This window comes from Chlorocebus sabaeus, chromosome 19 (assembly GCF_047675955.1).
Source record: "Chlorocebus sabaeus isolate Y175 chromosome 19, mChlSab1.0.hap1, whole genome shotgun sequence".
Classification (NCBI taxonomy): domain Eukaryota; kingdom Metazoa; phylum Chordata; class Mammalia; order Primates; family Cercopithecidae; genus Chlorocebus; species Chlorocebus sabaeus.
The window spans coordinates 19,602,236-19,626,887 of NC_132922.1; the positions used below are offsets into that span (position 1 = coordinate 19,602,236).

The 24,652-nt window shown below is 45.4% G+C and overlaps 1 protein-coding gene and 1 non-coding gene across 3 annotated transcripts in view; one reads left to right on the forward strand and one right to left on the reverse strand.

Moving 5' to 3' along the window:
* Positions 1 to 22,987, reverse strand: part of LIMK2 (LIM domain kinase 2) — a 67,042-nt gene extending 44,055 nt beyond the window's left edge. The window contains exons 1-2 of one of the 2 annotated variants that reach the window (XM_007975460.3): positions 22,818 to 22,987; positions 9,430 to 9,529 (exon numbers count right to left, since the gene is read on the reverse strand). In XM_007975460.3, coding sequence (XP_007973651.1) covers positions 9,430 to 9,529; positions 22,818 to 22,833 — 116 coding nt within the window. In that variant the 5' untranslated portion in view covers positions 22,834 to 22,987. The remainder of the gene's footprint in view (positions 1 to 9,429; positions 9,530 to 22,817) is intronic. The other variant, XM_007975464.3, reaches the window with a different exon arrangement.
* On the forward strand, positions 12,417 to 12,525 carry LOC119627376 (U6 spliceosomal RNA). The gene has a single exon (XR_005243579.1). It is a non-coding gene; the product is annotated as a U6 spliceosomal RNA (small nuclear RNA).
* Positions 22,988 to 24,652: the final 1,665 nt, after the last annotated feature.

The window sequence follows — 24,652 nt, forward strand, 5'->3', positions numbered from 1 at the left end:
AGCCTGACTTACATCATATCTCTCGGCCACCTCTAGCAATTCATTCAACAAATATCCCTTCTATGCCAACAATATGCTCAGTGATGACACAATGAGGGGCAAAAACCCCATAGTCCATGACCAAATTGTTCTATTAGAGGTCTTAAGATATCATTAAGGAGATGATCACATGAATAAATGTGAAATTAAAACTATTTTTTACAAAAAGCCTCAAAGGAAAGGCCTATGAAAACATAAAACAGGGACCTAACCTATTTTTCAGGGTGAGGAATTACTTCTGTATTTCTCTGAGCCATCCAGGTAAAGATCTAAATGATAAGCAAGAGTTAAGTGAAAAGAGAGTAAGGGGGCATTCCAGGCAGAGGGAGCAGAATGAACAAAGCCCTTGTCAGAAGAGAAGAGAGGCTGAAATGCAGGGAGCAGGAGGTTGTGGAGATGTGGAGAGAGGCCAGATTATGGAGGGCTCTACTGTAGGCCAAATTAAGGATTTTTTTTTTTTTTTTTTGAGATGGAACCTCACTCTGTCACCAGGTTGGAGTGCAGTGGTATGATCTAGGCTCACTGCAACCTCTGCCTTCCAGATTCAAGTGATTCTCCTGCCTCAGCCTCCCTCAGTAGCTGGGATTACAGGCACACTCCACCACGCCCAGTTAATTTTTGTATTTTTAGTAGAGACGGGGTTTTACTGTGTTGGCCAGGATGGTCTTGATCTCCTGACCTTATGATCTGCCTGCCTCAGTCTCTCAAAGTGCTGGGATGATAGGTGTGAGCCACCGTGCCGGCCCAGTTAAGGTGGCAGGTGCCTGTAATCCAAGCTACTTGGGAGGCTGAGGCAGGAGAATTGAACCTGGGAGGCAGAAGTTGCAGTGAGCCGAAATTGTGCCATTGCACTCCAACCTGGGGAACAGAGTAAGGCTCTATCTAAAACAAAACAAACAAACAAATCACTCCTTCCAACTGCTCTACAGATAATAGATTGGGGGGTGCAGAGTGACTGTGGGAGATGAGGCTATTGCAGACATCCAGGTGAGATGATGGTAGCTTGGAACAGGGTGGAGGTGGGAGAAATGGAAAGAAGTAAACCTACCAAAACATAATTCAGAGATAAAACTGATAGGCTTGGATATGCAGGATGAGAGAGAAGAGGTATCAAAGACTCCTAGGTTTCTGGCTTAGGCACTGGGTGGATGGTGGTGCCTCTCAATGACACACATGTTTCAACAGAAGAGGAGCCAGTTTCAGCAGGAAGAGAGTGAAAGTCCAGCAAAGTCTAGAGAAGAGAGTCTGAAGTGCCTGGAAGACATTCAAATGGACAAGCCAGGTTGATAGTACAATATATGGGTCTAGAGCTCAGTGGAAAGGTTTAGGCTGGAGACACTGATTTTAGGGTCATCAGTGTGTGGAGGACAATGGAAGCCATGAGTGTAAGTAAGACTGCCTAGGGAGAAAACAGATAGCACGCCTGAAGGAATGGTATCATCTCAGAGCTGGACAAAGAAGGATAAGCAAACAGGTACTACCAGAGAGGTAAGAGAAAACCAGGACAGTACAGAATGTCACAAAAGCCAAGGGAAGAGAACATTTTAAGATTGACAGATACTAATAATAAATGCTAACATCTGTTAAGTCCCAGTCATGGCCAGGCATTATGCTCAGGACTTTGAATACACGATTGAATTTAATGTGCTTAACAACTTTTTGAGGTGAGAGCCATTTCCCTTTTCACAGACAAGGAAACTGTGGCAAAGAGTAGTTTAAGCAGCTGACTCATGGTCAGGTGGCTGGTAAGTGAAGCTGGCATTTAAGCCCAAGCAGCCTGACTCCAAACTCGATCCACTTTTCTCTAATACAACCCTTAGTGCAGTTTGGGAGGTCATTTAAGATGAAGCCTGAAGAGTGGTCAGTGGACAGGCTGATGAGGCTGTTATCTGGAACATTACTAAAGGAATGTTGTTTCAGGGCAGAAACAGGATGGAAGCCAGGCTGGAGCCCATGGTTAGGAATGCTCCATGATATTCTCTATTTCCAGCTGTCTTAGGGAACCAGTTAAGAGACCAGGCCAGGCGCCGTGGCTCATACCTATAATCCCAACACTTTGGAGTTTGAGACCAGCCTGGGCAACAGAGCAAGACCCTGTCTCTACAAAAAAAAAAAAAAAAAAAAATTAGCTGGGCATGGTAGTGTGTACCTGTAGTCCGCTACTCAAGAGGATTATTTAAGCCTGGGAGATTGAGGCTGTAGTAAGCTATCATCACGCCACTGCATTCCAGCCTGGGCAATAGAGCAAGATCTGTCTTAAAAATAAACAAGCTAATTAGGCCAGGCGCGGTGGCTCATGCCTGTAATCCCAGCCCTTTGGGAGGCTGAGGCAGGTGGATCACAAGGTCAGGAGATTGAGACCATCCTGGCTAACACGGTGAAACCCTGTCTCTACTAAAAATACAAAAAATTAGCTGAGCGTGGTGGTGGACACCTATAGTCCCAGCTACTCAGGAGGCTGAGGCAGGAGAATGGTGTGAACCTGGGAGGCGGAGCTTGCAGTGAGCTGAGATCATGCCACTGCATTCCAGCCTGGGGACAGAGCAAGACTCCGTCTCAAAAAATAAATAAATAAATAAATAAGCTAATTAATGAATTAATTAAGAGGCCAGGCTAGTATGCCAACTCCACATCCCCCACAGTGCCTTATTTGATGGCTTTTATATATAGCAAATGACACTTGATATATTTGGATAGTTAATATAAGATGCACAATGCTGCTATATGCTGCTGCTAATCCTTCACGTTAAACCATTCTAATGTTTTCAGAGTCCTTGATCATCACAACTACTCCATGAGATGGATTACTTTTATGACATTTTACAGATAAGAAACTGAGGCTCACGGGGGCTAAGGAACTTGCCCACAGTTACACAGTTAGCCTAGCTCAACTAAGACTCAAATCAGATCTTCTGTCTCCAAGTCTACTTTTTTTTTTTTTCCTGGGAGTCCTAGTGGAAAGCGGACTCTCTTGGGAGCCAGGGAGACCTGAGTTCAAGTATCAGCTGTGTGACCCTGGACAAGTTAATCCACCTTTCTGGGTCTTCCTGTTTTAGTATAAAATGGGGGTTGCACTGGCCAGGCACAGTGGCTTACTCCCATAATCCCAGCACTTTGGGAGGCTGAGGCAGGAGGATCACTTGAGCTCAGGAGTTCAAGATCAGCCTAGGCAACATAGTGTTAATAAGACCTTGTCTCTACTTAAAATAAAAAAAATTGGCAAGGTGTGGTAGCACGCCTGTAGTCTGAGCTGCTTGTAAGGCTGAGGTGGGAGGATTGCTTGAGCTCAGGAGGTTGAGGCTGCAGTGAACTATGATTATACCAGTGCACTGTAGCCTGGACAACACAGCAAGACCCTATCTCAAAAAAAGGTGGGGGTTGCAGGGTTATTTTGAGGACTGAATTAGATAATCTAAGTGTGGTTCTTAATACAACGTTTAATTAATATCAGTTATCTATCTCTGGCCTCACCTCTCCATTTTTCTACCCCTGCCTCCTATTGCAGCTTGAAGTGTCTATGAGTCCTTAGTTCTCTCTTCCCAAAGTAAAGAGCAGGATTAAGGCACATTCAAGGTCATATGCTGCTGCTACATCCTAGGAGTACCACTCTGTGGTCAGGCTGGAGTCTCTTGTGGGGGCAGAGGAAAACCCAGATGTCTGCCTTTCCTTCTTCTGTCAGGCAGGCCCCAGCCCCCTGTCCAATAGCCAGCCTTAATGATCTACCGGCTGCCTATTTCCTAAAACATAAACTGGACAAATGAGTAAACACCTTCCGGAGAAGGCCACAGCTAGAATCAAAGGTTTAGGCTAGTAAGTGTGGCAGCAACATCAACAGCACAACAGCAGATGGCAGGGTTGCTCCACTGACTACATCAGGAGCCTGAGACCCAGAAGAAAGTTAATAGCACTTTTGTTGACATTTTAGAGTCTATGAAGCCTTTGAACTAATACCCTTCAATGTTATCTGACACTACCAGTGTGTGGCAGGCAGGGTGAGGGCTTTTTACCCCATATTATAGAAGAGGTAACTGAGCTTCAGTGAGGTTAAGAAATATGCTTGTATTCAAGAATGCCAAGAGACTCTTGTAGGCAAGGAGTAAGAATGCCTGAGTTCAAATCCCAGCTATGCTACCTGTTAGCTCTGTGACTTTAAGCAAGTAACCTCTATTTCCCTATTCTTGAAGTAGGTAAGATTAGTACATTTTATTGAGTCATTGCAAGGATTAAATGTGCTATGCATGTCATATGCTTAGGAGGGTGTCTGGCACAGAGTACTCAATAAATGGTACCTATTACTGTAATTATGACTCTACCAGGCTTGCTTAAATGGGGATGAGGGAAAGTAAATGAATGTGGCTTTCAGCATCACAGAAAGTACCCTGCTGTCAGCCAGCACATTACAACACAGTCTCTGGTTGCTACGTATGTTATTTCTTCACTGGCCTTCCTGGAGTCACTAAATTTAGCGGAAACAGTCTGTTGCCTGATGCAGTGACCACAGTCTTCTATCTGCATTAGCCCTTTTCCAGGGTACAGGTATTAGTAAACACTTCTCAAAAGTGAAAGCTCAAATAGTCTTGTGTTTGCGATCCTGAGAAAGGAGGTTCTGAAAGTTCCCAGGAGCCTTAAGAGCGGTGGATTTTCCTTCTGATAATGCTGTTAGGAACCAGGTCAAGCAATACAGACCGAGGCTGGGACCATCAAGATTAATAGGGGTAGCTTTTCTTCCCTCCTCCTAAGCCAAACACCTTTGATCAGGGTGAAGGGACAATCATCAGAAAAGTTGTCAAGGTCCTTTGGTTTGCTAACATGCCAAGAGGCTAGGTCACCATTCACAGCTCCACACTTTAACCTCAGCTACAAATGACATGCTCTCTGGCTACTCTCCTGGCCTCCCCTAAGGAGAGAAAGCCAGGTCCAGAGAACGTCAGAAAGGATTGCCCCAGATATAGCATTAATGGCACTGCTCAAGGAAAGGAAAGAGAGGTACTCAGAGTTTTAATAAAAAAGGCCTGTTGGGTTGGTCTGAGTACAATGGTGTTTACAAGTAATTGATCACTACCAGTTACAGATTTCTTTGTTCCTCTTCCACTCCCACAATTTCACTTCACTAGCCTAAAAAAAAAAAAAAGAAACAAAAGAAAAAAAGGAAAAAAATAAAGAAGTCTGTTGGGAAGGCTTGGGAGGACTGGTCAGCCACGTGTCCAGGAGATCCACAGATCCTGGCCAGCCGCCTAATCACACCAGCACAATTACTGACAGAGCTACTTTCAGTTTTGTCACTGGCCTCCATTGCACAATCCCAGGTTCCAGCTTTAAGCAGCTTCCTGTTGTCCTGGGCACCTGAGGGTCTGTCAGAAGGTTAACAGAGGTAAGATTATGGATGTGGCTGCAGACAGGAGAATGGGATAATGTAAGGGGGAGATGAAGGAAGGAGTTTAGGGTGGACCCCAGCAATTTCTCCATTCAATATCCAGCCCCACCCCGTGACAAGGAAAACAAAGGTATTGGGGGAAGGGGAGAAGAAAAGTCACTTCCTTTATTGTAACTGTAGCCCAGCTGGGTAAGAGCAAGGCTGGAAGGGGGCCATGAAGAATGAATTTCTCTGAGTAGCACAGAGGGAGAGTCCTGCTCCCAGCAGGCCTGCACTACTCAGGTACTTTAAATTCATCAGAGAAACACTGGTAAGCTGGTGTGGGAGAGATCTTACAAGACCATTCAGGTTGATGCCCCTTGTTCCTCAAAACCCAGGTTACCTTTGGGGTCAGACAAATACAATCCTTCCTAGCCCTGAAGATTTTCCTCCAACTGGGGCAAAAGTCAAATTAGATCCAAAAGACAGTCACTCTTCTCAGGGCAAATTACCAGGCTCTATCTGAGGGTGCCATGCCATTCAGTGTGAATTTACCAGGGGAAAGCTCAGAAGTCAGGAGATGTGCTCCTTCAGTACAGCTAGATTAGAGTCTCTGTCCTCAAGGTAAACCTGCAACTAGGAGACAGAACCTAGATACTCTGTTTCCTCCACGGGAATGATATTTGGCTTGATTGTGTCAGGGCAGTTCAAAGTTGCCCTTAATCCCTGGGGCTCCACATCAGATAACCAATGAACGTGTAGTAAGAGAAATGGATACATGTAGGTGTATATAGACACATACAGCATAATATAAAGCGACAGTTACTGATTATTAAGGGTTTTTTTTTTTTTTCATTTGTTTTGAGATGGGGGTCTCACTTTGTACCCCAGGCTGGAGTACAGTGGCATGATCACGGCTCATTACAGCCTTGATATCCTGGGCTCAGGTAATCATCCCTCCTCAGCCTCCCAAGTAGCTGGGACTAAAGGTACGTGCCATCACGCCTGGCTAATATTTTTGTGTTTTTTGTAGAGGTGGAGTTTTGCCATGTTGGCCAGGCTGGTCTCAAACTCCTGGGCTTAAGCGATCCTTCTGCCTTGGCCTCCCAAAGTGTTAGGATTACAGGAATAAGCCACCATGTCTGGCCCTATTAAGGGTTTTCTATATGTCAGATACTATGCTAGTCACTTTGTATAGGTTATCACATTTAATCCTCACTAACAACCACGTGGCATGAGTAATATTCTTATCCTCATTTTACAGATTGGTGCCTGAAACTCACGGAAGTCACTTAAGGCTAGTTAATAAATTGCAAAGTCAGGATTTAAAACCATAGTCTCATTCCATAGCCTGTACTCTTGGTTGCTTTTTTTTTTTTTTTTTTTTGAGACGGAGTTTCCCTCCTGTTGCCCAGGCTAGAGTGTAATGGCACAATCTCGGCTCACCGCAACCTCAGCTTCCTGAATTCAAGAGATTCTCTTGCCTCAGCTTCCCAAGTAGCTGGGATTACCACCATGCCAAGTTGATTTTTTCTGTATTTAGTAGAGATGGGGTTTCACGTGTTGGTCAGGCTGGTCTCGAACTCCTGACCTCAGGTGCTCCACCTGCCTTGGCCTCCCAAAGTGCTGGGATTACAGGCATGAGCCACCACGCCTGGCCTGCCTGTACTCTTATTTACCATGCTAACATAGCTTACTTCCTCTTTATGTGTCTGTGTACATGTTTATCTTTCTTTCTGTCTCTGTCTCTGTCTCTCTCTCTCTGACACACACACACACACACACACACACACACACGCATGCACAGAGCTAACAAGCTAGCATCTGACTAGACCTACAAATAACCCAAGACTTCAGTTCTAAGACCAGCTCTTGTCATCCATGGCCTAGGCAACCCTGAGCAAGTCTTTTTGGTTTCAGGCCTGTCGTCTATGATATAAATGGGTTATACCATATAGTAGGTGGTTTCTTCTAGTTCTGAAGTTTTTTAGCTCTAGAAGAATCCAGAAATTCCAAAGATTAACTTGCTCTACCCTGTCCTACTTATTTTGGATAGAAAATATTCATACACATAGGAAAACAGCAAAAACATATATGAGCATATGGGTTACATGCCAAGGCAAGAACCAATCTGTGAATTCATTGGGCTTTGATGTTATAGTCTCAGCTATAAAATGAAAGGGCCAGTCAAAGGCTTTAACTATAAGGTCCCTTACAGCTCTGACACTCTCTGCTCCTATTATACTAAATGGAACAGAAAAGACAGAACCAACTTCCCTGGGAGTAAAAGGGGCAAGAACCAAGGCAATAAGATCCACAGAAAAGACTTGAGAGCTCTGAGTTATAGCTGAAAGGAAAGGATAATAATGCTGGTTCCTCTCCAACTCTTCCAGAGGCCAGATGTCTCCAGGCCAATCCCGTACATGGTTCCCAGGGAAAAGGCAAGTGTTGAAAGGTCAACTCAATTACTTGGTATAAGCACAGGGATGCTTTACAACAAGAGCTATGTGCGGGAGTTGGAATCCACAACACAAGGTGCCTGTCTAGTCTATCTCATTCTGTGCTCTTATATCTCAGATATAAGTCTATCTTATATCTGTGCTCATGTGATATAAGCACAGCCCCACCACTTCAGACTTTGCGGGCCAGGCATGCCCATTCAGCCTCTGGAGTGGACCGCTCTTCTTTCCACCAACAAATTGCAACTATTTTACGTTGTAAATAATACAAAGACAAGTTCCCACCCTTGAGGATTCCAATTTGATGGGAGGAAAGAATAACCATTCACTGGGTATCTACCATGTACTGGGTACACTGCATGTATTATTTCATTCAATCTCAACAAGATTATTACCATTCATTTTCCAGATGAGGAAACTGAGCCTCAGACAGCAGGAACAAATCTGATTTGAAGTCTGTATAATTTTAAAGAAACTGAGCTGCCTACAAAAATAATGTAGCTATAGGCAGGGCACGATGGCTCATGCCTGTAATCCCAGCATTTTGGGAGGCCGAGGCAGGTGGTTCACCTGAGGCCAGGAGTTCAAGACCAGCCTGGCCAACAAGGTGAAACCCTGTCTCTACTAAAAATACAAAAATTTGCTGGGCGTGGTGGCAGGTGCCTGTAGTCTCACCCACACAGGGGGCTGAGGCAGGAGAATTGCTTGAATTCAGGAGGCAGAGGTTGCAATGAGCCGAGATCGCACCACTGCACTCCAGCCTGGGCGACAGAGTGAGATTCTGTCTCAATAATAATAATAATAACAATAATGTAGCTATAATAAAGCTAGTAACAAAAAGCAGGAACCTAGGGAGGCATTCTGTGGTGAGGAAGAGCTGGCTCGGCCAACCACATTAAAAACAACTCTTGGCTGGGCGCAGCGGTTCACGCCTGTAATTCTAGCACTTTGGGAGGCCGAGGTGGGTGGACCATTTTGAGGTCAGGAGTTCAAGACCAGGCTGACCAACATGTTGAAACCTCATCTCTACTAAAATACAAAAATTAGCTGGGCATGGTGGCAGGCGCCTGTAATCTCAGCTACTTGGGAAGCTGAGGCAGAAGAATCACTTGAACCCAGGAGGCGGAGGTTGCAGTGAGCCAAGATCGCACCACTGCACTCCAGCCTGGGCAACAGTGAGACTCCCTCTAATAAAACAAAATGAAATAAAATAAAATAAGAATAAAAACAACTCTTGAAGTACCTGCATAATCTGTAGTGCAGCCACAGGAAAGTCACTCTTCCTGGGCCTCAGTTTCCTCACCCATAAAGTGAAGGATATGGGACAACCCTGGAAAGGGCTCCTCTCATCCCCCCACCCTGCCTCCAGCTGGCCCATTTGTGGCTCTTCCAATTTAACCTGGGTTCAGGGGGGCCACACTTGAGGTTTGGTCATGAGCTCTTTCTTGGTACATTCCTTTCCCCACCCTAAGACTGAGATTCTCAACTCAGAAGCTTATTTCTCTGTTTTCCACCAGAACATGAAATAGTGCTTGGCCCATAGTACACTGGTAAAGACAGGAAGATACGCCCACCTACCGGAAGCAAGAGCCGTGCCAGGTTTCGTTGACAGTCCTGTACCATATCTGGCTTGGAGCAATGTGGTCCCCACAGCCTGGACACCTCCAGACATCTTCACCTGCACACAAAACCAAGAGGTTGAGAGGCCCAAAGCAGCAGGAGGCAAAGGGACAGGGTTCCTACCATGTAGAATAAGAGCATCTCATTTGAATTAATAGCATCTAATTTGAAAGGGTTAGGCCAATGCTCTGCTAGATGCACAGTTTCCGCCTCCACAAGATCTCTGGTAAGCACTTGTCCAACCTCTGCTCATCTCTCCAGGGACAAGGAACTCATGACCTCAAAAGTAGTCTCATTCCATTTTCTAAAAATGGTTCTGATTATCCTTTTTTCTACGGAAACAAAACTTGCCTTTTTCTAGAACTTTCAGCCTTTGCTTATAGCTCTGAGACAAAACAAACACAATCTCCTTCTTTTCAGTGTCAGCCCTTCCTATGACTATTCCCAGCCAACAGCCAGAAACTTCTCCTCTCTGGGTTAAACATGTTATTGCCTTTTCCTATACCTCAAAAGCCCTGTTTTTTCAGATTTTTCCATCACCTATTCCAAGAGCTCATTTATTCAACCAACATCATTGGTCCTCTAGATCAGCAGTCCCCAACCTTTTTGGCACCAGGCGCCAGTCTCATGGAAGATAATTTTTTCACGGACCCTAGGCTGGGGGTTGGGGGACATGGGAGATGATTTTGGTATCAAATTGTTACCAACTCAGATCATCAGCCATTAGTGAGATTCTCATACAGAGCATGCAACCCAGATCCCTTGCATGTTCAGTTCACAATAGGGTTCACACTCCTATGAGAATCTAATGCCACCACTGATCTGACAGGAGGTGGAGCTCAGGCAGCAATGCTCACTGGCCCGCCGCTCACCTCCTGCTGTGCAGCCTGGTTCCCAGCAAGCCACAAACCCGTACCAGTTGGCGGTACAGGGGCTGGAGACCCCTGTTCTCTTAGATACAAAGCTCTTTGTACATTGGAGGCTGTTAGATTACATAATCTCTGTTCCTTAAGAAGGAAATCCACTGGAAAAGAACTGCTCTTTCATACTGTTCATTTTTCACTTGGATGTTATTTCAGAGATAGAATCAAAATACTATTTTAGTTCAGAAAAAGAAAAGTAATGGGTATAAAAGGGAAAGAACATTTAATGAATGCCTCATATATGTCAAGAACTCTGCTAGGTGCTTTCATAGACCTAACCTCATTTAATTCTCAAAACAATCCTGTGAGACAGGTATTATTATATTCACTTAATGGATATGAAAATTAAAACTTGGGGCGGGGGGCAGGGTTGACTGGCTAAGTGGTAGATCTAGCATTCAAACTCAGGTCTGGCTCATTCTAAAGCTTCTGTTCTTTCCATTCTACCGTGTCAACTCTTGTTCACTCCAATGAGGGGAACCAGGAAAGTCTTTGTAGAGGAAGCTGACACTTGAGCTGAGCCTTGCAAGCTAGGGAAGACTTACCTACCACTGGCTGAGAAAGGAGGGTGAAGGGTTGTGCAAGTTGAGAGACCAGCATAGACAAAAGCACAGTCGATCCATGTACCTTCAAAAAAGAGGCCCCAAACAAAATACAATACTCCTGGTATGGCTCAGATGACAACTTCTTGAAATAAAGAGGACAGCTGAGATCAAGCTGTGGTACCTGACTCAGCCCTAGAAAGCAGGACAAGGTTGTTACAAGACTCCCTTGTGCGCTCTGTGTATGCAGCTTTGTTCTCTCTGGGTAACTCCAGACTGCCACAGGCACAGTGACAGTCACCGAACCCTGTTTCACAGGCACAGGGGACATGAATAGACAAAGCATAGCTCCCGGCACTTCAAGATTGCTCAACATCATTCTGGAGGGGCCAATGTATACAGTTGTCCTCCTTGTTCCCCAGAGAAGAGTTAAACAAGCTGGCAAGAGGCCTTAAAACACCACCTCAACCTACCCATTCCTCTCTCCTCATGCCTCAGTAATGGGATAAATATATGCCCATCACTCATTCTTCCTGGGTCTAAAATCCTCAGACTCCTTGTCAAGAGGGGCCTTTTTGGTTTTTGGGTGGCAGTGGTCAGAAAGTATGCCATCACTCTCACAAACTCCAAGGTAGAAAGTCTGAGAGACTCATTCAAACCAATCCCAGGTTGGGTTACAGACAGCAGGCAAGAAATGAATTAGTGAGAGATTTTAATGAACACAAACATCCAAACGAATCTTCCAAGTTTTGGAAATATTTCTGGAACTCTTACATGTAAGAGCTTTCAGGGTCAGTTTATGAGCTGCGCGCCCCACCTCCAGCAAATCCCATTATTTTAGAGCCGTACCTTGTTTCTTGTTTTTACTTTTTAACCCAAAAGCAATAGTCTCTAACCTGACCACCCACTTACTCAACAATTCAATCTCTTGGCTCTGAATGACTTCTATTTCCAAAATTCAAACAGGATCAGGACTTTCCACTCTGAGGATATTCAAGATAACTTGTTATTGCCACACCCTCCAGAGCTTGCCCTGCTTTCTCCAGTCTTGGGAAACTCAAAGACATTCAGTTAACACTTACTGTAGTACCTGCTCTGGGTTAAGCATGAAAGACCCAAAAATCAAGACCCTCTACTCTCTCCTCTCATATCCACCTGGTTTCACTTTCCAAATGTCTCTCTAGTCCTTCCCTGTCCTTCACCCCAGCCCTACTTCCGATCTTTGGCTTCTTTTCCCCTATCTACTGTACTCGTAGCTGGCTCATCCACACTGCAAGCTATCTCAGCTCCAAGTTAGACTCCCCAGTGTCCACTGAACACAGGCTGGGCTACTCAGTATGACACGCCTGTTCTGGATCCCATTCCATCTTACTTCGTAGAAGAAGTGCACTTTTAGTTATCTTTACAGCACCCCTCTCCCTCACTGGTTCCTCATTATCATTTAAATAAGTTCAAGTCACTGCCATCAAAAAAACGTCTGGTACTCTTGCTTCAGCAGCACATACATTAAAATTGGACTGAGACAGGGAAGGTTAGCATGGCCCCTGCGCAAGGATGACATGCAAACTCCTGAAGTGTTCTACATGTTCAATCTAATTTTAAAAAAACCAAACCTCTGGATCCCATTTTCTCCTCTAGCTACCACACTTGTTTCTCCCCTTCACAGCCACACGTATGAAAAAGTTGTCTCGGGAGGCCGAGGTGGGTGGATCATTTGAGGTCAGGAGTTTGAGACCAGCCTGGCCAACATGGTAAAACCCCACCTCTACTAAAACTACAAAAATTAGCCAGGCAAGGTGGTGCGCGCCTGTAGTCCCAGCTACTCAGGAAGCTGAGGTTGCAGAAAGAATCACTTGAACCCAGGAGGTGGAGGTTGCAGTAATCTCGCCACTGCACTCCAGCCTGGGCGACAGAGCGAGACTCTGTCTCAAAAATAAATAAATAAATAAAAGAGGCCGGGCGTGGTGGCTCACACCTGTAGTCCCAGTACTTTGGGGGGCCAAGGTGGGCAGATCACCTGAGGTCGGGAGTTTGAGACCAGCCATGACCAACATGGAGAAACCCCATCTCTACCAAAAATACAAAATTAGCCAGGCATGGTGGTGCATGCCTGTAATCCCAGCTACTGGGGAGGCTGAGGCAGGAGAATGGCTTGAACCTGGGAGGCAGAGGTTGCAGTGAGCTGAGATCTCACTATTGCACTCCAGCCTGAGCAATAAGAGCAAAACTCCGACTCAAAAAAAAAGAAAAAAGAAAAAAGAAAAAAAGTTGTCTACACATCACTGCCCTCATTTCCTCACTTCCCACTTTCTGCATAATGCACTGCAATCTGGCTTCCACCCCCACCATTTCTCTGAAACTGTCGAACGGAGGTCAACAGCAACAGTAACTGCTTATTGCTAAATTCAATGGACCCGCTTCAGTCATTCTTTCAGCAAATATTTATTGCATGCCAACTATGCATCTGACACTGTTTTGGGGAAAGAGGAGCAAACAAGAGAGAGATTTAACACAAAGCAAATATTAAACAATAATATAATTATTTATTGAGGGCCGGGCACAGTAGCTCATGCCTGTAATCCCAGCACTTTGGGAGGCCGAGGCAGGTGGATCACAAGGTCAGGAGTTCGAGACCAGCCTGGCCAATATGGTGAAATCCTGTCTCTACTACAAATACAAAAATTAGCCAGGCATGGTGGTGGCCGCCTGTAGTCCCAGCTACTCGGAAGGCTGAGGCAAGATAATTGCTTGAACCCGGGAGGCAGAAGTTGCAGTGAGCCAAGATCATGCCACTGCACTCCAGCCTGGGCGACAGAGCAAGACGCTGTCTCAAAAAAAATTAATAATAATAATTATTATTTATTTATAATTGGGGCAAGTGGTACAAAGATATCAAGTTCATAACTAGGAAAACAAGGGCAGGCAAAGTATTCCTTGAGGAAGTAATTTCCAAGCTGAGCTCTAAAGGATAAATACAAATTAGGCAAAAAAAGGGGAAGGAAGTTGATAACACTGGAGATGGGGGACATGTGTGAATGCCCTGAAGCAGGAACAAAAACTTCTCACACATCATTAAAGTTGGCTATTGCTACCTCCAAAAGACTAGCATACCATGTCCGGCCCCTGGTCTGCCACAATCCTTAAATAAACAATTACTGAAAGAGCAAATGGTCCTTACAATGTGGTCCCAAAGGACCCTTCTCTCTCACCATTCCTCACAAAAGAAGGCTCTAGTTACATGGTGACCTATTTTCTATTCCTGCCACCTTTATTCATGTACTTGCATCCTGACATTCACACCTCAAGTTATTCTTTATGTATAAGACAGCTTCTCTATCTTTTCCCTTAATCAAATTTTTTTTTTTTTTTTTTTTTTAGATGGAGTTTTGCTCTTGTTGCCCAGGCTGGAGTGCCATGGTGCGATCTCAGCTCACCACAACTTCTGTGTCCCGGGTTCAAGTGATTATCCTGCCTCAGCCTCCTGAGTATAGCTGGGATTACAGGCATGCGCCACCACACCCAGCTAATTTTGTATTTTTAGTAGAGATGGAGTTTCTCCATGTTGGTCAGGCTGGTCTCAAACTCCCAACCTCAGGTGGTCTGCCCGCCTCGGCCTCCCAAAGTGCTGGGATTATAGGCATGAGCCACCGCTCCCAGTCCCTGAATCAAATTTCTATCCTTTCTTTAAAGTTCCCTAAAATCAGGCATGTTTGTTTCATTTTGTCTATACCTATTTTACATAATTTGTTATTTAATTACAGTTCATTGCATATGTTTCTGTCTCCTTCAGTCCCTCTCTCTCCACTCTCCTCCCCCAGACCCCATTCAGAGAACCAAGGTGCAGGAATTGTATCTTTATTATGTTCTTATCTCCAGGGCCTAACCTTGGGCCTGGTACAAAACAGACATTCCTTTGTGTGGTGAACCCAACTGAAAATTTGGATTCAACTGCCAGCTATAAAAGCAATTTCCAAAGATAAGCTCCAAAGGTCAGCACAGATGATTCCACTGGAATAACTGTCCTGGTTCCCAGATTACCTATGAGTAGTCTCATGTGGATAAACCTGGCCTCAGTTTGCCTATTATGCATTCACACTGCTTTTCTGTTAGAAAGTACCTAAGCAAAGATATTCACCCAAAGCACACAGCCTCCTAAGCCTAGACCCTCTTTAAGAGAACACTTTTGGACTCTTTAGCTCTCTTACAGTCTTAAAATTCATTGATCTAATTATCTTACCACCTTTATTCTAGGAAATGTAAAAGAAATGTAATACTGCAGTGCAAAGTCTTAGGGATTTCTGTGAAGCCTAGTGGAGGACCAATCCAAAGTCCAGTCAGCTTGGGAAGTTCTTCCTTAGGAAAATACCTCATTGTACCAGGCTGTTCATTCTCTCCCTCTAGTGTTTACCTCTCATATTTGCAGACTTATCAACAGTGGCTACTGATTGTTAAGAGTCCAGAAAAGGAGTTTGATTAAGTAAATGTTCACAGCACCCTCAAACAATAAAGGACCTTATTCGGTGCTTAATAAACAGAAAACTGTTTTCAGTTATTACTGGAATTTGCTGCTTTTAGTAAGTGTAACTGTGCAACATAAAGTGAGCATTGCAACAAATGGCTCATTATAGAGGTTCTCACCTTTAAGACCTTTTCAGTCTTGGTATAAAATACATTCACTTTACATTCACTTTATGTATGCTTCTCTCTCTCAACTTAATTAGCAATGTGGCCCTCAAACAATCTGTGAATCCACTGGGGCAGGCACAAAAAAAAAAAGAAGAAAAATAGAGTTGCCTAACCATCACAAAGCTATTGAAAGATGGCCCAGCAGGGACTCAAACCCATGCTCAGAGACTACCACGCCAGTCATATCTTTAATACCCTATGCAGCCTCAGACAAGTCGAAACTTGCTCAAGAACACACAGCTATTCAGTGGAAGGGCTTGGCCTGGTATCCCCGCACAGAGCCAATGCAGTCCCCACAATGTTCACCTTAAACTTGGTCTAAAAGCTTGGTTTCTGCAAATGAGTCCTTTTTAGGCTTTAAAATGGTGAGAAATCCTCAAGTACTGAGAGCTCATGAGACTCTGATGCCTAGCTTAAATCAACATCCTATCCTTTCATTTAAAAAATCTTTGAAGCTTCTCATGTTCCACCAGACAATGAGAACCAGAAACAAAACTCAGCCAGTTCAGTGCAGCATAAAACAAGTATGGTAACCACTGGGCCCCTTGGGAACTGGTGGGTCAGGTGTGTAAATCCCACTTGTTCTGGGACAAAGCAGAAAGCAGAAGGGCAGGGCAGCAGCTGCTGGGGAAGAGCCAAGAGAAAAAGATCACATTTTAATGAAGTGACTATCAAAAGGACTAACAGTAATGATTAACATTCCTCTAGATACTCTCCCTGTAACCCAAAGGGTTTTCTTCCTCACGAGCTTACCAAATTTTACCAAAAGGAGTGTCTCAGGAAAAAAAAAGATTAGATGATTTTTAAAAGAGCTTGCGAGCTTCTCTAAACCTTATTGTTCTTTTACAAAAGGAGGGATAAAGTGATTTCTTCCAGCTCTGAGAGACTGACACCAAACTAAGGGCCTCTCGTTTTTCAGGTTAAGGCACAGACACAGGTATCTCAGAAAGTTTCCTTCTTGCTGTTGTTTTCTTCTTCCCTTCTTTAGTTTATTTGGAAAAATTTGTGAGGGGTAATATATGTGTGTTTGAAACCTGGATCTGTCACTGTTTGCCTCGGTGTCCTTGGGCAAATTATTTGACTTCTCTGAGCTTGTCTCCTAATCTTTAAAAAGAGGATAATACCACCTACTTTACAGGATTACCAAGTGGATTAATAGAAATAATGTAATAGATGTGAAAATATCTCCCATGGTGCCAGGCACTTAGTTGGACCGATTTGTGAGTAACTTCTCTTCCTTCCTGCATGTGTATCTAGGAAGTTGGCCAGGGAAAAGGTTAAGCTGAATATAGAAACTTCTAAAATCTGAAGGGAAGGTTTTCAAAACAAACTCAGCAAATTTTTTTCTATGTGCCCATGTGCAAGGCACAGACTAGGCCAGGAATTACTGGGGCCCTTGATGAGTACTCATGGGGTGTGAAGGACATGGATATATACAGAAATAACATGTCAGAGAGGGACAAACCAGGTGCTACAGGCAAGGCAAGCTCAGTACAGTAATAGAATACACTGCAGAGTGACAAATGAAACAGATGGTTCTTATGGCTTTCAGGCCACCCAGGCTGTAACTTCCAACCAGAAGTTCACTTAACTGTGAATGAGTAGGCATTTTCTTATCTACGGAGGGCCTATAAAAAATATCTTTATCAGAGAACTGGTTAACCAATTGATATATTCTCATATAGCAGTTATCTCCCAGTTGTCAATGATAGGGGAAAAAAAATACTTTGTGCCAGGCAATGTCCTAAGTACTTTGCAAGTATGAACTAACTGAATACAAAGATCCCATGAGACCAGGACTAGTCTTGAAGAACTATTACTGTTCTCATCTTACGGAAGAGGAAACTGAAATACTCAGCTAGTAAGTGTTTGAGCTGGGATTAAACCATAGGTCTAGTCTCCAAAGCCTGTCATTTTTTTTGAAATGGAGTCTCGCTGTCACTCAGGCTGGAGTGCAGTGGTGTTCACTGCAACCTCCACCTCCTGGGTTCAAGCAATTCTCTGCCTCAGCCTCCCAAGTAGCTGGGATTACAGGTACCTGCCACCATGCCTGGCTGATTTTTGTATTTTTAGTAGATACTGGGTTTCACCATCTTGGCCAGACTGCTCTTGAACTCCTGACCTCGTGATCCATCCGCCTCAACCTCCCAAAGTGTTGGGATTACAGGCATGAGCCACTACATCCAGATCAAAGCCTGTCTTTAACTACATTTTAGACTTTCTTTCCTGGACAAAACAAATTACAGGCAGAAAGACATGATAAAAAAGAATTCCAGGGTGAATGTTCAATGAACACTTTAATGAAACCAGGCATTGGTCTCATGTTCTAGTTAATATTCAATGTAAACTAATAGGTAAAATAGTCTAATTCTTTCTACTACATAAAGATAGATCAAGGATGAGAAAGAAGGTAGACTTGTAAGAGACTGCTACAGTTTTAGATCCTCTCATTGAAATAAGATGTGTGACGGTGGGCCCTATTAGCCCCACTCAAGGTTACAGTAACAAGAAGCCAGCTCTGTGCTGGGAATCAGCTCAGCCTCCAGAAGATGCAGAAAATCCACCATGAATGTGGAAAACCTAATACAGCCCCTTGATCATGATGGATTTTTATTTAGTTTTGAAATCTTGTAGTCATTTTGGACCCTATCCTGCTCTATCACATATCCAGGCCCATCCAAGTCACCCTGGCCTGCCTATGTCAGGAGGCATCTTTTATTGGTTGGTGCCTTCTTCATTCCTGCCCTAAGACCTCGTCTCAGGGCCCACTGTACCCACCTCCAGATTGGTGGCCCTGTGCCCACATCATGACTGTTCCTTTCTCTAAACCTATGGTGTCTACTGTAGACTAGAAACTTCCAAAATCCTCAACCTGGCACTAAACCCTCTAGTCTGGTTGCACCCACCTTCTCAGCTGTACCTTCCATTTCCTATGAATCTTCCAGTTCCCAATCCTTGCCTCTACCACATGTATTTGCCACCCTTTATGACGACCTGAAACTTGCCTTCTTTTGTCTCCTACTCCCAAAGTTTCTTCCCTACTAAGATATCATCTTCCCCACCTTCTTTAAGTCTATTTAAGATTTCTAAAATCTTAAACCACTTCAAGAAGTATTCCCTAACCAAAACTGATGGCCACCCTGGATGCCCTGCTATTCTTTAAACATGCCAAATGCATTCCCTGACAACTCACTTCTCCTATCCCCTTATCCTACTTCACTTATCTTCAATGGATTTATCCCTGAATATGATGTTCATATATTTACTTGCTGTCTATCTCTTCCCACCAGAACATACACTACATGATGGAAGGGATTTGGTCTATCTTGTTCCTTGCTGTATCCCTAGGGGCCAAAAGTGTTTGGCACATAGCAGGAACTCAACTGTGGAATAAATATATGAAGAGAATTCTCCCTCACCTTTGAAATTCTATGATGTTATCATACGCAGGCCTTATAACAGCTTGTCTTATCAATTTTTTTCTTTTTTTTAAGAGACGAGACCTTGCTATGTAGCCCAGGCTGGAGTGTGGTGGCTTTTCACAGGTGCAATCCCACTACTGATCAGCATGGGACTTTTGTTTTTTGCCTTAATTACCTTAACCAGACAGTAAGTTTCTCAAAGGCACAAACTATATATAACTCATTTCCACAAATACTTATTAAGGTTTTACCATGTGCCAGACCCTGTATGTCTTAAGCAGCCCGGAAAAATTGGAAAGAACACTGAAGAACTCCTACCTTGGTTCTGGCTCTACCACTAGTTGAGTGACCCTGGACAACTCCACTTTCTTCCCTGAGCCTCAGTTTCTTCATATGTAAAACAAGGAGACTATACATTATCTCAAAACCTCTCCTGGTTCTAACACCTGTTAAAATTTATAAGAGGTAAAACTTGGTCCTGCCCAGTGCCACAGACATCACAGGCACTCAGTAAATATTTGATTTCTTTGTTGTTGATTCTCCGGTTACACAAGGAATCTGAGGTGTCTCAGAACATGGTTTGGATGGAATAACAAGTGAAAGTTTAAGTCCCACTTCCTTCTCAGACTCCGTAGTCAATTTCATTCTGCTATTTGTGCTACAGAGAGGAGGAAGCACTAAACTTGAAGTTGGAAAATATGAACTCTGACTACCACCACTTATTTAGCTATGGAACCTTGCCATTTCTGGGCCTTAGTCTCCTCATCTATAAAAAAAACACACTTGGCCGGGTGTGGTGGCTCACACCTGTAATCCCAGCACTTTGAGAGGCCGAGACGGGCAGATCACAAGGTCAGGAGATCGAGACCATCCTGGCTAACACGGTGAAACCCCGTCTCTACTAAAAATACAAAAAACTAGCCGGGCGCGGTAGCGGGCGCCTGTAGTCCCAGCTACTCGGGAGGCTGAGGCAGGAGAATGGTGTGAACCCGGGAGGCGGAGATTGCAGTGAGCCGAGATCGCGCCACTGCACTCCAGCCTGGGTGACAGAGCAAGACTCCATCTCAAAAAAATAATAATAATAAATAAATAAAAAGCCACACTTTGCTGGGCGCAGTGACTCACACCGGTAATCCTAGCACTTTGGGAGGCCAAGGTGGACTGCCTGAGCTCAGGAGTTTGAGACCAGCCTGGGCAACATGGTGAGAACCAGTCTCTACTAAAAATACAAAAAATTAGCTGGGCGAGGTAGCACTTCCCTGTAGTCCCAGATACTCAGGAGGCTGAGGCAGAAGAATCACTTAAAGCCGGGAGGTGGAGGGTACAGTGAGTCTGGATCGCGCCACTGTACTCCAGCATGGGCAACAGAGTGAGACTCTGCCTCCCCACCCCCCACAAAAAAAGCAAAAAACCATATTGACCTCCCAGCTCGAAGGCTCAAGGGCACTACATGCTTTCCTACCCTAGGGCCTTTTTATGCTGTTGCCTCTGCCTGGAATGTTCTGTGAGCTTTTTTTGCCAGACTAACTTTTACTTATCTCTAGGGGTCAGCATAAACTTGCAGTTTTAAGAAAAGTATTCCCTTCAAAAAAAAAAAAAAGTAGAAGATGGGTATGGTGGTTTATGCCTGTAATCCCAGCACTTTGGGAGGCTGAGACAGGAGGATGGCTTGAAACTAGGAATTCAAGACCACCATGGGCAACATAGTGAGACCCTGTCTCTACCAAAACAGAAAAATAGAGAATACCCCTCACCCCTGGTGCACTCTTACAGCACTTATCTCAGTTGTTTACCTCAACTATTATTTATTGCAATTGTTAACATTTATTGCAATTGTTATAATTATTTGTTGTCCATTTTTAGGATTATAAGCACCACAAAGCCAAGAACTATGTCACCATTGTACTCCTCAGCATTTAGCTAAGAAGAATCCAACAAATATTTTTTGAATGAAAGAATGCATAAATTAGTGCATCTAGAGGCTTTATGCCTCTAGACTACTATACTGTGAAACCTTTCACAAATTTCTAAGAAACAGGGTTCAAGACAGGCAACCTATATTACACAGCTGTTAGAAAAAGTTACTGGAAATCGGCCGGGCACAGTGGCTCACACCTGTAATCCCAGCACTTTGGGAGGCCAAAGTGGGCAGATCGCAAGGTCATCAGGAGTTCAAGACCGGCCTGGTCAATATGGTGAAACCCTATCTCTACTAAAAATATGAAAAAAATTAGCCGGGCGTGGTGGCAGGCCCCTGTTGTCCCAGCTACTCGGGAGGCTGAGGTAGGAGAATCGCTTGAACCCGGGAGGCAGAGGTTGCAGTGAGCCGAGATTGTGCCACTGTACCCCAGCCTAGGCGACAGAGCAAGACTTCGACTCAAAAAAAAAAAAAAAAAATAGTTACTGGAGATCATTTGAGTTGAGGAATTTTGTAAGCTTAAAAAAAAATCTTTTTTAAGAGACAAGGCTTTGTTTTTAAAAGATGAGGTCTCGCTATATTGCCCAAGCCGGTCTTGAACTCCTGGACTCAAGCGATCCTCCTGCCTTGCCCTCCCAAAGTGCTGGGATTACAGGAAAATTTTTTTAGGCATTTCCACCCCCAGCCCTCTCCAAAAGTCTATTATCACCAATGAGGAGAAAATCCCATGCTCCCTTGGTGAGGAAGTGACCCACTGGTAGCCCAGTCCTTGTATTCAGGATGAAGGAAGTGACTGTCCACAGACGGAAAGCCAGGAAGCAGGGGGCAGATAGCCAGCCCCCCTCCACCTCAATAGCCTCTTGCCGCCTCTCCAAAGCTTCTGGACGCTGACCCTGGTGGACCCAGAGGCTGGGCCACCCACACAGGTGGCTGGGAAACATAGAAGACAGAAGGTTCCTGCTGCTGGGGGAACAGATGGGAAAGGCAGGAAGTTGCAGGGTGGTGTGTGAGGTGACGGGGAGGAGACTGCAGGCGCAGCTAACCCAACTCTGAAGTTACCCTTCACCCTTAAGACAACTCTTCCTTCCAGGAGGTGTTTGGCCGCATCCCTCTAGTCTTTAGTCTAGAGAGGCCAAGGGAGCTTCCGCGGGAGGACTCAGAACCCCAGGTGGCCTACTTTCCTCACCTGTAGCAGAGATCTTTGAGCCCCAAAAAGAATGGTCCGATCTCTCCTTACCCTTAGTCCTATCCTAAACCTCAAGGGGCTCCATACTCCCCTATATTCTGCAAAGAGCTCCCAGCCCCGTGGAAATCCCAGGCACCAAGATGACCGCGAGAAGCCTTGGGTCCTGGCAGGGAAGTCACATCCTCCTTCATTTCCCTCAGAAAACCCAGAACCCCGGGTAACTCTCCTAATTGTCCTGAACCCTAGATAATCCTGTACTCCTCAAATTCCACAGAGCTTCCACTCTAAGTGAACCCCATGCTTTTCAACTTCCTTAAAAAGGGTTTAATTTGGGAGTCTGCGGCCGCCAGGTTCCTCCAAAAAGCTGGATTCCTGGCAGAGCCAGAATCTCTTCCTCCCGGGGACTTCAACTCGCTGGAAGCCGCCCAACCCGTCTGCCCCTCCGAGCCCTCTGTCTCCAGGATGCCCTGCCTCCCCATTCCCAGAGTCCCACCCTCCAAATGCCTGGGGAGCGCTATGCCCACCCCGCCTCCCAGCTCTTCTGAGGAGCTGGGACCCACGAGGATCCAACCAGCCCGAAACACCCGAGAGACCGCCGGTTTCCCTCAGGCGCCATGGACCTGGGCTTCGGAGATAACAGCGGGACAGGGCGGAGCAGCCCTTCCTTACCCGCCAGCGCGGACATGGTCCCGGGAGCGCGGAAATGGGGAGGAGGAGGCGGGGGACACAGCAACTCCCCTCAGCTCTCTACAGCTCCCTTCTGCTCCTGCCGCCGCTGCCTCAGGCGCGGGAGGACCACAGCCCCAGGCGCGAACGGGATGCACTGCCTACGGCGCCCCGGGAGGACCAAACCACACCTGGCACAGGGGACTGCCCGCCGACGCCCCGCCCCGCCGCTCTCAGGCCCCGCCCCCAGGCTCTGGCTCTGGCTCTGCAGCGGCCCTGGCGCCCCCTAGTGCGAGCGGTGTCCCCTCGAGGTGCTCCAGCTGGTAAGGTTGATTCTGCGTGGGCCAGAAGGCTCAACACGGATCTAGTCCGCACCCATCTAGTCGCCTTCATTTTACAGATAGGGAAAGTTAAGGATCAGAGGCCAAGTTCAACTACCTCGAAATGGCTTCGCTCATTAGGAGGAGAGCTGGGATGGGAGCCCAGGCCTACTGACTGCCAGTCCAGAGCTCTTTCCAGTAGTGTTTGAAATCAGGAATATTACAATGGAGGAGCCAGGTCTATCCCACAAACAGATTTGAGGATGGACTTTTCTTAGAAGCTTCTAGCTCAGAGAAACCACTTCTCTGCGCCACTATGAGTAAGCGAACAGTAAATAATCGCTAAGTCAAAGATGGCTGCAGGCGACCAACCAGCTTTGAGGAGCAGATCCTCAGCCAGGCCAATTAGGTACAGAAATGAGCGCAGGACGCTGGAGCTTGTGCGCCCCATTGGAAGACGAGCACTCCTCTGCAGGAACATGGGCCTACCATTCCCAGGTCTTCCAACTTTTCAAAACATGCCAAAAATCCAGATGTTTAGGTGAAATTTGCCACTTTTAAAAATGTTGATAGCATCAAAAAGTTTTTAAAATGCCATGTAGACCAAATGAAATACACTTGGCCACTAGATTTGCCCTGTGGGCTGCCAGTTTAGAATCTTCTAGGAGGAGGGATCACAGGACTGAGTTAGGACAGCTGACTGGGTTATGGCAGCTGCTAGCTGGCTGAGTAGCTTTGAGAACCACTTCCGCTCATTAGGTTTGGAAGGAGATTGGGGTCCTCTGTGTGATTAAGGTATTAACACATCATCAGCCAGGTCAGCTGGTCCCTGATGACCCACCCTCCCATCGGATTCTCTCACCCTGGGTCTTTCACAATTGTCATTTCCTTAGATCAGATTTAGATCACGGGAAAAGTGTCCAAATGACCAGAAAGAGGATGGGGCCCAGGGAAATGGATTCTGTCCCCCGCGCCCCCCACCCCTAACCAAAGACAAAGTTCAACCCAACTGCCTCTGGTCCCAGCAGTTGGTTAAGTAAAGGCAAAGGCAAAGGCGAGCACAATTCTCTTTCTTCCTGCTCTAATTCAAACCGGATGCCAGTCAGATTTTTCTCCTCTGGGTGTGGCAGGTGGCTCACGATGTCCTGTGTGTGCACAAAGTGCTGGGGAGGCTCTGTTCCACTTCCGTTAATTCCTGGGAACTCTTTTCAGTACTCAGTTTTATAGTTTCTAAGGAAATCAATATAGTAAACACAAGATTGTGTACTGAATTAAAGTGACAGGAATCCAGGGACTCTCCTGACAAGCTGCCTCATGGCTAGCAAACAGGGGACAGGGACTTTCCCCATCCTTCCTACAGAAAGATGTAACACTGTATTTTCCCAGGCAACAAAGCACTGGCATCCTGGGAACCAAAACCTCCTGGGTGTTTTCCCTCTCCCTCTGCTCCACACCAAGGCACCCAGGTCTATCTCTTCTCCCTCCTCATTCCCTCTCACATTCCACTTCCTCCTACCT